The sequence below is a fragment of the Oncorhynchus masou genome, chromosome 10 (assembly GCF_036934945.1).
Source record: "Oncorhynchus masou masou isolate Uvic2021 chromosome 10, UVic_Omas_1.1, whole genome shotgun sequence".
Classification (NCBI taxonomy): domain Eukaryota; kingdom Metazoa; phylum Chordata; class Actinopteri; order Salmoniformes; family Salmonidae; genus Oncorhynchus; species Oncorhynchus masou.
In genome coordinates, this window is record NC_088221.1 from 20,977,958 (window position 1) to 20,993,031 (window position 15,074).

The 15,074-nt window shown below is 43.2% G+C and overlaps 1 protein-coding gene across 12 annotated transcripts in view; it reads left to right on the forward strand.

Annotated features, from left to right (window-relative positions):
* Positions 1–14,082: 14,082 nt before the first annotated feature.
* LOC135547311 (peripheral plasma membrane protein CASK) overlaps positions 14,083–15,074 on the forward strand; it is a 203,510-nt gene continuing 202,518 nt past the window's right edge. For all 12 annotated transcript variants that reach the window (XM_064976171.1, XM_064976173.1, XM_064976176.1 and 9 more), the window contains exon 1: positions 14,083–14,857. In XM_064976171.1, the coding sequence (XP_064832243.1) occupies positions 14,799–14,857 (59 nt within the window). In that variant the 5' untranslated portion in view covers positions 14,083–14,798. The remainder of the gene's footprint in view (positions 14,858–15,074) is intronic.

Sequence of the window (15,074 nt, forward strand, 5' to 3'; positions counted from 1 at the left end):
AGACGGCAGAAATTGCTGTCTGACTTCCCTTTGTTTGTTGTTTCCATCTATATTCCACAGAATAATACCAGCTGGATATGCAGGTTATCACATTTGTCAAAGCCCTTTATGCAGAAACGACACAGTGGAAAACTAAACTTTACATCCCCTAGGGCCTGGCTGTATTTAATCTTTCCAAAAATCATTAGCAGGGCGGAGGCCAGGTGAGAATTTGGTTCTTACTTCTGAGATGAGGCGGTATCAGAGCCATGTCGTGTATATAGATGTAAATACATTGTGATGTATTCTTACTTCTGTTCCCTAATGTAATGGACTACACCAGCTGTTACAGTTTTTTTTGATTGCTAAACGACAGTGGACACAGAGTCACATGTGCAAAACTCTAACTACATGCACAGCAGCAGTTCATGTGGACCAAACTCTAGTTCGTTTTTCATTGCTTAGTTTTCAAAACTCTACACACTTATCCCATGACTTTAAACCTGCACAACATTGGATTTACAGCACTTTGTTATAACACAGGTCAAAATGAACCACACACACACACATTCACAGCTGGCAATTTCAGCTGAAAGGCTAAGCAGGTGTCTTGTTTTAGACTTGTTTGACACACACACACCTAATGTAGAGCTGGACTAATTTTGGAAATGGAACAAGGAAGATGGGTTCGTGGAGGAGAAGGGTGGCAGGGAGACACAAAGAAGACAAAGAGCTGTTATTTCAGATGAAATTACACTTATAGACCATGTCGTGAACCATGGTCTCTCAAAGAGGCAGGGTTGAGGGTGCAACCCAATCTGCAAAGATCCACAGTGGCATCTGTAATGCGAATTTTCCATCATACAAACAGGTGAGAGTTACATCCTTACAGTAAATGAAAACATTACAGGAATCTATTTTGTATTGCAATTATATAATATTTACACAGACCCACTGGCTCCAGGTCATCTACAAGTCCATGCTAGGTAAAGCGCCGCCTTATCTCAGTTCACTGGTCACGATGGCAACACCCATCCGTAGCACGCGCTCCAGCAGGTGTATCTCACTGATCATTAAAGTCAACACCTCATTTGGCTGCCTTTCGTTCCAATACTCTGCTGCCTGTGACTGGAATGAATTGCAAAAATCCCTGAAGTTGGAGACTTTTATCTCCCTCACCAACTTCAAACATCTGCTATCTGAGCAGCTAACCGATCGCTGCAGCTGTACATAGTCAGCCCACCCATTTTCACCTACCTCATCCCCATACTGTTTTTATTTATTTACTTTTCTGCTCTTTTGCACACCAATATCTCTACCTGTACATGACCATCTGATCATTTATCACCCCATTGTTAATCTGCAAAATTGTAATTATTCGCCTACCTCCTCATGCCTTTTGCGCACAGCTTGTATATAGACTCCCCTTTTTTTCTACTGTGTTATTGACTTGTTAATTGTTTACTCCATGTGTAACTCTGTGTTGTCTGTTCACACTGCTATGCTTTATCTTGGCCAGGTCGCAGTTGCAAATGAGAACTTGTTCTCAACTAGCCTACCTGGTTAAATAAAGGTGAAATAAAAAAATAAAATAAATAAAATAAATATATTACAGTAAGTTTGACTGTAAAATATATTTTTTACAACAGGACCCAAAGGCTGCCCCCAACAGGGGGAAGAGGAAAAATATTTTCAGATGCGCAGGAAAATGCTATTGTTGACATGGTTGTTGTCAACAATGCAATCTTGGAGATTCAAGATAGAGTGCTGGCTGATAATGATATATTTGAAAATGTTAATTCTGTCAGCACAACAACTATTGCTCAAGTCCTAAAGAAACACCAAGTTACAATGAAACAGTTATACACTGTACCGTTCGAGAGAAACAGTGAACAGGTAAAAGAGCAAAGATATCAATATGTCCAGGTAAGACGTCTGAGGTTACGTACACAGCTATACAAAATATTTACAGTAAAAAAAAAAACACTAGCATTTCTACAGTAAAACTGTGCACTTACTGTTTTTCAGAGAGTAATGGAGGTGGAAGCACTGGAAAGACCACATTCATTTGTATTTATCGATGAAGCTGGATTTAACCTTGCCAAAACACGGCGCATAGGAAGGAATGTTATAGGTCAAAGGGCCACAGGTTGTCCCCATGTGTGCTGCAATGGCCAATGATGGTTTGCTTCTCAACACACCACTCTGGCCCATACAACACAGAAAGGCTTATAGCTTTCCTAGAAAGCTCTATCAGCTAGTGCCAGCAGAACAGGGGAGCCAATAAGAAACCCCCAAGTTTTTGTCATACGATAACGTTGCTTTTCACCACTCTGCAGCTGTCACAGATTGGTTTGCAGCACATCACATATTTATGGTTTTGTACCTGCCTGCATATTCACCCTTCCTCAACCCAATAGAGGGTTTTTCTCTGCCTGGAGGTGGAAAGTGTTTGGTCACCACCCACATGACCAAATGTCTCTTTTGGAAGCCACGCGTGCCGGATGTGAGGACACGAGTCCAGAGGACTGCCAGGGATTTCCCCAGGTGCATGGCAAGAGAAAACATTAGATGTGATGTTGAAGAAAACCTGTGGCCTGATGCTAGAGAGAGGCAGGATTAGCCCCTCAATTATTTGTTTGAATTACAGTATGTACTTTTAGTTTCTACCTTTTTTCTCATTACTGTAATTCCGTAAATTACTACAGACTATTAAACAAACTGCTAATTTTCATTTACCTTAAAGAATTGTTATGTTCTAAAAAAATATATAAATCATGTGAAAAATGTCACTCTTTTCTTTGAAGAAAATATTACTTTGTATGAAGTCACTGAAATTGTTCAAACTGTAAAGATGAAAAGTTTGTATTTTCTGTATTGGTGTTTGATGCTAGTGTTTTTACTCTCAGTGTGTTCTGAGAGACATTGTGTTATCTCAGTGAGGGTTGTGCATAGTGTTTGGCTGCACTGAGCGTGTTTTGAGCCATGTGTTAAGAGTTGTGTTGCTTGGAATGAGTTTTGCAGGTGATGTGAACTGTTTAGCTCAGGTGACTGTTGGTAGTGCAGACTGTAGTTAGAGTATTGCACATGTGACTCCAGTTGTGCCCACTGTCGTTTAGCAATCGAAAAAAACTGTAATATTCACTAGGGCAAACACAATGAATTAGTATAAGGGTAAGTTGTAAAATAGCACACTTGTGATGAAACAGTCTTTGAATGATGGTACATTTTCGAGGAAACACTCTTTGTAAGATGATAACGCACTTGTGATCATTAGCATGCGAAAGCACACATGAATGCCTCTGCTCTATAACCAAACATTTCGCTCCTGAGAAAAGCCAGCTCTGGAGGTCTCTGGGGAAGTGGTAACGAAACAAGACATACAAACAAACATATAACAAAGAAAATTAAACTAGCATGTCTGCCATGGCAACCCCAAATATTTTGACTGAATACCATCTCATTTGCTTCCAGGGGACAAGACAAAAAACCAAAATCCTATCGACCTTAGGAGGGTTTAGTTTGGGAAGGCTTCTCCAAGGCTCTCTGAATAATACAAACATAATTACACTACAGTTTAAAAGTTTGGGGTCACTTAGAAATGTCCCTGTTTTTGAAAGAAAAGCTAATTTTTTTGTCCATTAAAATAACATAAAATTGATCAGAAATACAGTGTAGACGTTGTTAATGTTGTAAATGACAATTTTTAATGGAATATCTACATGGGCGTACAGAGGCCCATTATCAGCAACCATCACTCCTGTGTTCCAATGGCACGTTGTGTTAGCTAATCCAAGTTTATCATTTTAAAAGACTAATTGATCAAAACCCTTTTGCAATTATGTTAGCACAGCTGAAAACTGTTGTTCTGGTTAAAGAAGCAATAAAACTAGCCTTCTTTAGACTAGTTGAGTATCTGGAGCATCAGCATTTGTGGGTTCAATTACAGGCTCAAAATGGACAAAAACAAAGTACTTTCTTCTGAATCTCGTCAGTTTATTCTTGTTCTGAGAAATTAAGGTTATTCCATTGGAGAAATTGCTAAGAAACTGAAGATCTCGTACAACGCTGTTTACTACTGCCTTCACAGAACAGCGCAAACTGGCTGTAACCAGAATGGAAAGAGGAGGGGGAGGCCATGGTGCACAACTGAGCAAGAGGACAAGTACATTAGAGTGTCTAGTTTGAGAAACAGACGCCTCACAAGTCTTCAACATGCAGCTTCATTAAATAGTACACGCAAAACACCAGTCTCAACGTCAACAGTGAAGCGGCGACTCCTGGATGCTGGCCTTCTAGGCAGAGTTCCTCTGTCCGGCGTCTGTGTTCTTTTGCCCATCTTACTCTTTTCTTTTTATTGGCCAGTCTGAGATATGGCTTCTTCATTGCAACTCTGCCTAGAAGGCCAGCATCATAGAGTCGCCTCTTCACTGTTAACGTTGAGACTGGTGTTTTGCGGGTATTATTTAATGAATAGTCATTTACAACATTAACAATGTTACTGTATTTCTGATCAATTTGATGTTATTTTAATGGACAGAAAAATGTGCTTTTCTTTCAAAAACAAGGACATTTCTAAGTGACCCCAAACTTTGGAACTGTAGTGTATGCGGATCATTTCAAAATATTTATATTTTATTAACTACACAACATTATTAATACACTCGATTCACATTACAATGAAGTGCATACCTTTTATTGGTGTCCTTTAGTAGTGGTTTCTTTGCAGCAATTTGACTAAGAAATGTCACGTCTGCTCCCACTCTCCCTCTCCGATGTCACTAGTTCACTCATCATTATGTACACCTGCCACCATCTTGACGCGCACCTGGGCTTAATTATGGGACTCACTTGGACTCCATCACATCATTTATTAATTACCCTATAGATGGTGTATGACTACACCTAGTCACTGCAATCTGTCACTTCCTCAGTTTCATTCCAGGGTCAGCATTGTTTCTCCTGTCCAGACTCTGTTCTTGTTTTGTTTCATGCCTATGTATTATTAAATCTACATCCTGTACTTGCTTCTCATCTCCCAGCGTCTGTCATTACAAAACCGCAATAGAATGCTGACTCCACAATTGGAAGCATCAGGGAGGTTTTTTTTTTTGGTGACGTCGGGTCCGGGTGCCGCTGCCAAAGCAATTGGTGTGCCTCAGCTGACTCGTCAGACTCCCACGCCTCTGCCGGCTCATTAGGCTCCCACGCCTCAGCCGGCTCGCCAGGCTCCCACGCCTCAGCCGGCTCATTAGGCTCCCATGCCTCAGCCGGCTCATTAGGCTCCCACGCCTCGGCCGGCTCGCCAGGCTCCCATGCCTCAGCCGGCTCATTAGGCTCCCACGCCTCGGCCGGCTCATTAGGCTCCCACGCCTCAGCCGGCTCATTAGGCTCCCACGCCTCGGCCGGCTCGTCAGGCTCCCATGCCTCAGCCGGCTCATTAGGCTCCCACGCCTCAGCCGGCTCATTAGGCTCCCACGCCTCAGCCGGCTCATTAGGCTCCCACGCCTCGGCCGGCTCGTCAGGCTTCCACGCCTCAGCCGGCTTATCAGGCTCCCATGCCTCGCCAGCCAGCCAAGCTCGCCCAGGTAGGACGCCAGGTGGTGCCCCTAGAGGGAGGGGGGGTACTGTCATGACTGCTCCCCCTCTCCGGTGAGCGAGGTCACCAGTTCACTCATCAATACGCACACCTGCCACCATCGTTACACGCACCTGCGCTTAATTATGGGACTCACCTGAACTCCATCACATCATTTACCACCCCTATATCTGTCACTTACTCAGTTTCATTCCCGAGTCAGCATTGATGTTGTTGTTATGTTTCTCCTGTCCAGATGCGGTTCTTGTTTTTGTTTCATGTCTATTTGTTATTAAATCCAAACCCTGTACTTGCTTCTCGCCTCCCAGCATCTGTTGTTACAAAACCGAGATTCACACAGTCTCCTCTGAACAGTTGATGTTGAGTATAGGGATATCTTCTGCATACCCCCCTACCTTGTCACAACAAAACTGATTGGCTCAAACGCCAAATTCCACAAATGAACTTTTAAGAAGGCACACGGGTTAATTGAAATGGATTCCAGGTGACTACCTCATGAAGCTAGTTGAGAGAATGCCAAGAGTGTGCAAAGCTGTCATCAAGGCAAAAGTTGTCTATTTGAAGAATCTCATATAAAATATATTTGGATTTGTTTAACACTTTTTTTGGTTACTACATGATTCCATATGTATCATTTCATAGTGTTGATGTCTTCACTATTATTCTACAATGTAGAATATAATAAAAATCAAGAAAAACCCTTGAATGAGTAGGTGTTCTAAAACTTTTGACTGGTTGTGTATGTAAATATGTTTATATGTGTTACTTATCCATACAGTGCCGTCATAAATTATTCATACCCCTTGACTTTTTCCACGTTCAGTTGTGTTAAAGCCTGAATTGAAAATTGATAAATATTTGTTTTTGTCACTGGCGTATACGCAATACCCCATAATGTGAAAGTGAAATTGTGTTTTTTGAAATTTTTACAAATGAATTCAAATTAAAAATCTGAAATGTCTTCAGTCGAAAAGTATTCAACACCTTTGTTATGGCAAGCCTAAATAAGTTAATGTCACGCCCTGACCATAGAGAGCCCTCTGGGTTCTCTATGGTGTAATAGATCAGAGCGTGACTAGGGGGGTTTTCTAGTTATTATAGTTCTATGTTAGTGTGTGAGTATGGTTCCCAATTGGAGGCAGCTGAATATTGTTGCCTCTAATTGGGGATCATACTTAGTGTGTCCCTTTTTCCACCTGCGTTGAGGGATATTGTTTTGTTTAGTGCCTATGTGCGCTACGTATGGCACGGTCATTAATTCTTTGTTTTGAAGTTACACTGTAATAAATATGTGGAACTCTACTCACGCTGTGCCTTGGTCCGATTATATAAACGATGGTCGTGACAGAATATCCCACCACTACAGGACCAAGCAGCATGCCCAGGAGGTAAAGAAGAGTTGGACATGGGAGGAAATACTGGATGGATGTGAGACCCTTCCTTGGCGGGAGTCGCCAAGGAGTATAGGAGGACAGTGATGACGCCGGGGTCCACGGCTACAAATAGCCCAAGGGCAACCCCAAGATTTTTGTGGGGGGTGGCACAAGGGGCAGTCGGCTGAGCCGGGGAGAGAGCCAGAGACCGCTAAGGGGGTCAATGGAGGAGTTTGAGGAGGGATACCGGAGAGTGGTGTTGGCTAGGAGTATGCTGCAGGCGTTTTGAAGAGCGTGTCATCAGTCCGGTGAAACCTGTGCCGGCTCCACGCACCAGGCCTCCAGTGCACCTTCCCAACCCGGTACGTCCTGTGCCGGCTCCCCGTACTCACCCTGAAGAGTGTGTCATCAGTCCGGTGAAACTTGTGCCGGCTCCACGCAACAGGCCTCCAGTGCGCCTTCTCAGCCCAGTATGTCCTGTGCCGGCTCCCCGCACTCGCCCTGAAGAATGTGTCACCAGCCCTGAGTCTCCAGCGATGGTCTACAGCCCAGAATCTCCAGCGACGGTTCACAGTCCGGAGCTTCCAGCGACAGTCCATGGCCGGAGCCTTCCTCTGCGCCAGTGCCCAGTCCAGGCACGGCGTCCAGTCCCGCTCCATGGCCGGAGCCTTTTCTCGGTGCCCAGTCCAGGCACCGGTGCCATGGCTGGAGTGCCCAGTCCAGGCACGGCGTCCAGTCCCGCAACATGGCCGGAGCCTTTCTCTGCGCCGGTGCCCAGTCCAGGCACGGCGTCCAGTCCCGCTCCATGGCCGGAGCCTTTCTCTGCGCCGGTGCCCAGTCCAGGCACGGCGTCCAGTCCCGCTCCATGGCCGGAGCCTTCCTCTGCGCCGGTGCCCAGTCCAGACACGGCATCCAGTCCCGCAACATGGCCAGAGCCTTTCTCTGCGCTGGAGCCCAGTCCAGGCACGGTGTCCAGTCCCGCTCCGTGGCCGGAGCCTTTCTCTGCGCTGGTTCCCAGTTCAGACACGGCGCCCAGTCCCGCTCCATGGCTGGAGCCTTCCTCTGCTCCGGTGCCCAGTCCAGGCACGGCGCCCAGTCCCGCTCCATGGCTGGAGCCTTCCTCTGCTCCGGTGCCCATTCCGGGCACTGCATTCAGCCCGGCTTCATGGCCGGACGCTAGTTGCCCACTCTAACCCTCCCATCTAGGTTCAGGTTTTGCGGTCGGAGTCCGCAACTTTGCGGGGAGGTACGGTCACGCCCTAACCATAGAGAGCCCTCGGGGTTCTCTATGGTGTAATAGGTTAGAGCGTGACTGGGGGTGTTTTCTAGTGTTTCCCTTTTCCCACCTGCGTTGTGGGATATTGTTTTGTTTAGTGCCTATGTGCGTTACGTATGGCACGGTCGTTAATTCTTTGTTTTGAAGTTGCACTATAATAAATATGTCTCACGCTATGCCTTGGTCCGATTATATAAACGACGGTCGTGACAGAATATCCCACCACTACAGGACCAAGCAGCATGCCCAGGAGGTAAAGGAGATTTGGACATGGGAAGAAATACTGCTTAACAAGTTACATATGTTGCATGGATTCACTCTGTGTTTATCATGATTTTTGAATTACTACCTCATCTCCCTACCTCACACATCAATTATCTGTAAGGTTCCTCAGTCAAGCTGTGAATTTCAAACACAGATTCAACTACAAAGACCAGAGGTTTTGGACTTAAAGGTATTGACTCAGGGGTGTGAATACTTATGTAAATGAGATATTTCTGTATTTAATTGTCAATAAAATAGCAGACATTTCTAAAAACATGTTTTCACTTTGTCATTATGGAGTTATGGGGTCATTATTATGAATTCCCTTTTGAATTCAGGCTGTAACACAACAAATTGTGGAATTGTTTATTTTACTAGGCAAGTCAGTTAAGAACAAATTCTTATTATCAATGACGGCCTAGGAACAGTGGGTTAACTGCCTGTTCAGGGGCAGAATGACAGATTTGTACTTTGTCAGCTTGGGGATGCAAACTTGCAACCTCTCAGTTACTAGCCCAACGCTCTAACCACTAGGCTACCCTGCCACCCCATAGTAAGTAATGGTGTATAAATACTTTCTGAAGGCACTGTATGTTGTAGTATGCATTTTATATACATGTGCTATTCATATATTTACATGTATTTCTTTAAACTATATTTAACAGTATGCATAAGTAAAACATGAGTAAAACATAGCTCATGATATATGGTGATACTGTATATGTGCAAGAAATGGAATGGAATGCATGTCAAGTGCAACAGTAAAGAGGCACACAACACAGACAATTAAGACTCGAAAATGTATTGTTTCCCTTTGTGAGCTCAGAAAGTCACTGGAAGGTCACATCTGAAAAATTAATATAATGAACAAATTACTTTTGTGCACTTATCTGTATTTGAAAATAAGGTATTTAAACAAGTTCACAGTTACCCTGAGGATAATGCGCCAGAGAGCAAAAAAATCCACACAAGATGAAGAATTAGGGGTTAATGTGTGACTACCCAATGCAGTCGGTCTACCTGATTTGGTTCATTGTCATGGTTATCAACTGTACCGCAGAAATGTAAATCCCAGAAAATAGATGTTGTGGTGGCAGCTGCAGAGAAGTACTCGGGTGTACGAGATTTTACTGCAGGAGAGTTACAAGGTGTGTTTGAACTAAATAGTCCCGTCCTCCCAGGCCGTCGCCCTGGTGTAGGATCAGTTAGGGTCAAAGAAGTGGAATGGGGTGCTGTTTTATCTCTTTATTGAATTTCAATGTTTTATGAAATAGTGGTGTATGGCTAGTTGGTGGTGCAATTTTTTTCATTTCCCCATTATTTTTCAATTTTGTTTCACAAAATGTAACGTGATCGACCACACACTCCCGCACAGTAGGTGGATCCATGCAGAAGAAGAAGAAGAAGAAAAAGAAGAGGAAGGCCTATCTCAGGCGTTCAACTTAACTTTGGGCTCTATTCAGATAGAGATTATTCAGTCTGAATTGGAGAATTTCAGGTTTACAGTGTGATTGAAATTTAAAGGCAATGTTCCAGCTTTAGCGAAGACTGCATCCCATGGTAAACGCTGCTTATGTCACTCAATCGGAAATTGCTTATCAATTTCTATCACGGAATCTGTAACACATCAGCTTTACAGATTGAATAGGGCCCTTGAACATTCCTGTGTCTGCCAGACAGGGGGACATGTTGGTGTGCTGCCAGGTTTATGGCATGAAAAAGCCTGGGTTTTCTTTTGAGAGCACTATTAAGATTTGATGTCCTTTATACCATGTGCTGTTTGTTAGTTTTGTTGTATATATTTTGTACAGCTCCCAGATTTATTCCTCCCACTGTTAATAAAAACCCCATCCTGAGCATTGCACCTGGGGTGTATTCATTAGTGCACACCAGAGCAAAATGTTTTGCACGGTTGCACCATAGCAAAATAAAACTTAAAGTAAGCGTCTGTTATTGGACAAATTTAAGTCACAATTTCTGCTTGTTTGCCTCTGTTCGGTTCCTAATGTGTGTGTGTGGCGAGGGGTGATATAGGCTTGTTTTTCGGGACAATGGTAGTTGAGGAAACAGATGCAATTTCACAGGCAATTCAACACAGGAAGCAGTGACCTAAATTCTCCAGCTTTATACATAACCATAAAAAATAACCTACTGTATACATCAGCAGCGGTCAGTGCCGTTTAAGATGAGGAGGACAACTTTTTTTTCATGAGCATGGCCTTATTTCTTTTACAGCATATTGGATGACACTCATTCATATGCCATTCACCCAGTTCAAAGTAACAGTGATTGGTTTATGCTAGTACATGATGCACACAAGTCTAGAGACAAATTTGAGGTGACAGACAGGGACACATGGACAGACAGTGACATGAACACTCTTGCCTGCATCTAGCTGATATAGAGTGTAATCATTAGTCCAACAGTTGCAAACAAGAGTTTATATTGGACAAATTCAGGTATGTTTATCTCTGTTTTATTCTGTTTGCTTCCATTTAAGATTTTTTTTTCAACAGAATTGGCAGAATGAATACACCATTTACTTTCATAGCAGCCACGTTTATTACGGAGTCTAGTTGATAGGTAATCAACTAGCCGGACTGTTCCCCAGACTCCGCATGTAGGGATTTGTACAATGCATGAACAAGGCTATTGAACTTGACATTGGTGTCTGTCTTTATTCCTTTATCCAACATATCATACTGAAACAATGTTGTATTGCTATGCTCTGTCCTCCTCTCACCTTTTCCCTTCGCTTGTGGACTTCAATGTGGACTTCAATGCACAAGACATTAGCTTCAGGCGAAAAAACCTTTCCAAGCCAAACCACTACACACAGCCTACATTGTTGTCACCATATTCGCTAAAGTAACATCATAGTCAGGATAGCTAATAGAACTAACGCAATAGTAAACTCTCTACAATCATGCAGTAACGTTACAGTGTAAAGCCAGTAAGCAGTTACACCGGCGGGCCCCAGTGGCAGTAAATTAATAAAACCAAAAGCTTACCTTGACCTGGAAGAGTTCCAGTGTTGTGTTGGAAAGTCATAGCCAGCTAGCTAACATAGCATCCTTTTGAGCAGGGTGTTTCATCTCTTTGAGCAGGGTGTTTCATTAGGCTAAACTAGCTAGGTTAATTTGCTGGCCAAGTAAGTGAAACTGAAAGCGAAAAGAAATGACAATCTCTCACTCTTTCTCTCTTGCTTCTCCTTCATTTTGGAAGAAATGAATTTGTTCAAAGCTGTTCAACTATTGTCTTTCTCTCTCTTTGAGACAACTACTCACCACACTGCAGTGCTAGGTAGCAGTAGCTTATGCTTTCAGTACTAGATTAATTCTCTGATCCTTTGATTGGGTGGACAACAAAAGTCAGTTCATGCTGCAAGTACTCTGATAGGCTGGAGGACACCCTCTAGAAGTTGTCATAGTTACTGTGTAGGTCTATGGAAGGGGGTGAGAACCATGAGCCTCCTACGTTTTGTATTGAAGTCAATGTACCCAGAGAACAGAAGCTAGCTGTCCTCTGGCTACACCATGGTGCTTCCCTACAGAGTGCTGTTGAGGCTACTGTAGACCTTCATTGCAAAATAGTGTTATTTAATCAATTATTTGGTGACGTGATTATATTTAGTATAGTTGTATCTAAAAGGAATACATTTTAAAATATTTTACCGTTTGAATTGTTATGAAATGGTCCTCCCCTTCCTCCTCTGAGGAGCCTCCACTGGTATACATTACCTGTCTTGCCACCAAATGAGTATCAATTCAGAATTGGCAGCAAGGTTATAGCATGGGCAACCACAGAGAAAGAGAGGCAAAAAGTATTTATATTTGATCTTTCTCCTTCAATTCGCAGAGGCTGAATGTATCTCACCAGACAAAGCATCCGAGTGCGTGAAACAGCGCCCCCTTGTCTCTGTATGTGTAGCCCATGTATTGGATGCTGTGTAGTCCTAAAGAGTATGGCATTGTTGCCGCCTGCAGCACTGAATGCAAGGGAAGCCAGAAAGCATTTGGCCTCCCTTGATAACAAAAAGCAAAAAATAATAACCAATCAGCATTGAGATAAACTGAGTGAGCTGAACTGTGAATTGTACTGGCACACCAAAAAAAGGGTCAAGGGATTTGACTTAAAACCAATCACATCATATCAAGAGCAAAACGTCATTGACAGAAAAAACTTGAATTTTTGCATCTTGTTGTGTTGTTGTCCTCTGCTGGCTAGCTAGCTAGCTAAAATTGTCCCTTTCCGAAATTAGCCATGGATGGTGAGAGGGATTTGGACTTGTGGTTTTATCTCATTCTCCGTACTGGCCAATGATTATAATGGCGATTCTGATCCAATCATAAATTCATACGTTAGCCTAGGACAACAAAATCTAAAAGCTTGTTCTCTTTGACAGCAGATTGCAAGTATATTGAGTCAACATGTTTTTTTCTACTTGCACTAATGCACGCACGCACGCACACACACTAACACAAACACACAGATAAATCAGAACCATGGACAACCACATCATTTTTAACTGACTTCGACTGGACTGAATTGTTTTTGGTATCTTTTAGTTGTCACAATATTAGACTAAGCATAGGTGATTTGATGATGTTGAAATGTTGAAGTTGAAATGGTGCTGGAATAGTGGAGCTCCTGTTTTCTTTGCGACTTTCTGTAACTCTCCGTGGTTCTAAATCAATAGGGGTTTAGTAGTCCAAAAATGTTGTAAACATTAACTTGATTGACCATGCTGTAGGTTATGTAACTGTTTGTTACATGCAATATGCTTTGTGGACTCCACCGGATAGATGTTGCTCTCTGGTTTTGTGATGAAACAAAGGTGTGTTTGAATTTATTCTGCCACTGTGTCTTCTCATTGTCTCGGCCTTAACCTTATTTATCACGGTCGCAGGGCATATTACCTAACAGTTATAGAGCAAATAACGCAATTATCACAACACATAGGTTGTAATATGGCAATTTTTTTCTGGCTTGCCTTCCTCTGAGACTTTACCCACACACCACTACTGCCATTCAATAGTTCTGTTTGAGTTAAATAATTAATACTGCTGTGAAATATATTTTGCATAACCAAAAATACTTATTTTCAGCTGTTGTACAAACCCGAAAGTAAAAGACACAAAAATGTAATTTAATCAGAGGAAGCATAGAAATAGTGCACATAGAACAGCTCTACTGCTTCTTAGACTTGCTTTCAATGAGAATGACAGATCTACAACACACATTTCTATGTTGATTTGGTTGTGTCGCCCAAAAAGTTACAGGTTTACATGCCTAAGTGTGCATGCTGGGGTGTCATTTGCACTTTGAAAAGGTACACCTTGTTGTGATTTATTGTTTTATAAAAGTGAATCTGGAAACTGCGACTCGAAAACTATCACAAAGGCGCTCCCGCTACGTCATCTTGGCTCAAGCACCGTGTGTTTCAATTGTGGGATCCCGGTACGCAGCCGCTCCTGCGGAACCATAATGGTGGTTTGCGGGGCAGTTTCATAACCTTGGGTGGGAGGAGCTTGGCTATGCTGGACGAGGAGCGACGAAGGAAGAGAGGAAAATTGGAGCAACGATAAAGTGAAAGGGAGAGAGAGAGGATTAGAGCACGCCCCTGAAGCCCATTTTCAGTTAATAGTTTTACCTTCCCGATCGAGTCGCGTGTGCACGGGAACCATGCGCGCTTTTCAAGGGGGACGAAACTAACCTTTTCACCTCTTTTGGGATGTGAAGAATGTAGCTAGACTACACGTATGTGTTATTTACATTAAACAGTATTTTGAGTAAATAGTTCGTTTTGTTGATGAACTCTGGAAGATACACAGAGTATAGCTGTAGTTTTTGCAGCGGGTTGTAGCCTACCGTGCGTTCTGGACGGTTGACTAATGTGGATCAGCGGACAGGGCACGCGACTCGAGTTGTTTATTATAACGTTTTACAATACCACCGTAGGCTTCGAGGAGGAGTAGCCTACATAGGAAACCTGGGCAAGGTGGAACAGAACCGGAGACCGTAAACGGGATTATTGAAAAACTCACGTTGCCTTGAAGCTTCGCACGGTAGTTGAACCACCGCAGCTACGCAGCGTTTTGGGGAAAAAATATTTTCCTAACCCATTGGTATTGGGGAAGCTTTATTCCCAACTCCTTGGTGATTAGTCTACGCTTCAAGTAGCCTAGGCTACAGAGAGCAGAACAGTTTGTATTCACAAAAACGTCCGTTTGTTGTGATTATTTGCTTTGGAACATACGTTTCAGGACGGATTTGGGGGGAATTATTTCCCCAGCCTCGCTGGACCATGGCGGACGACGACGTACTGTTTGAAGATGTGTACGAGCTGTGTGAGGTCATTGGAAAGTACGTGTAATGTTTGTTGCCTTTTATTACACGATGCGGTTACATTGTATCTCCCCGAATGTGTCCCCTGTCTAGAGTATTTTGTCTCTCTCTGTCTCTCTCTGTCTCTGTGTGTGTGACAACATGCACGGGAGACACTTCACAGTTCATCATGGTGTGGTGGAGAGTGAACATACACACCCTGTATCGGTCATGACAGCTGAGCTGTAGTGCATAT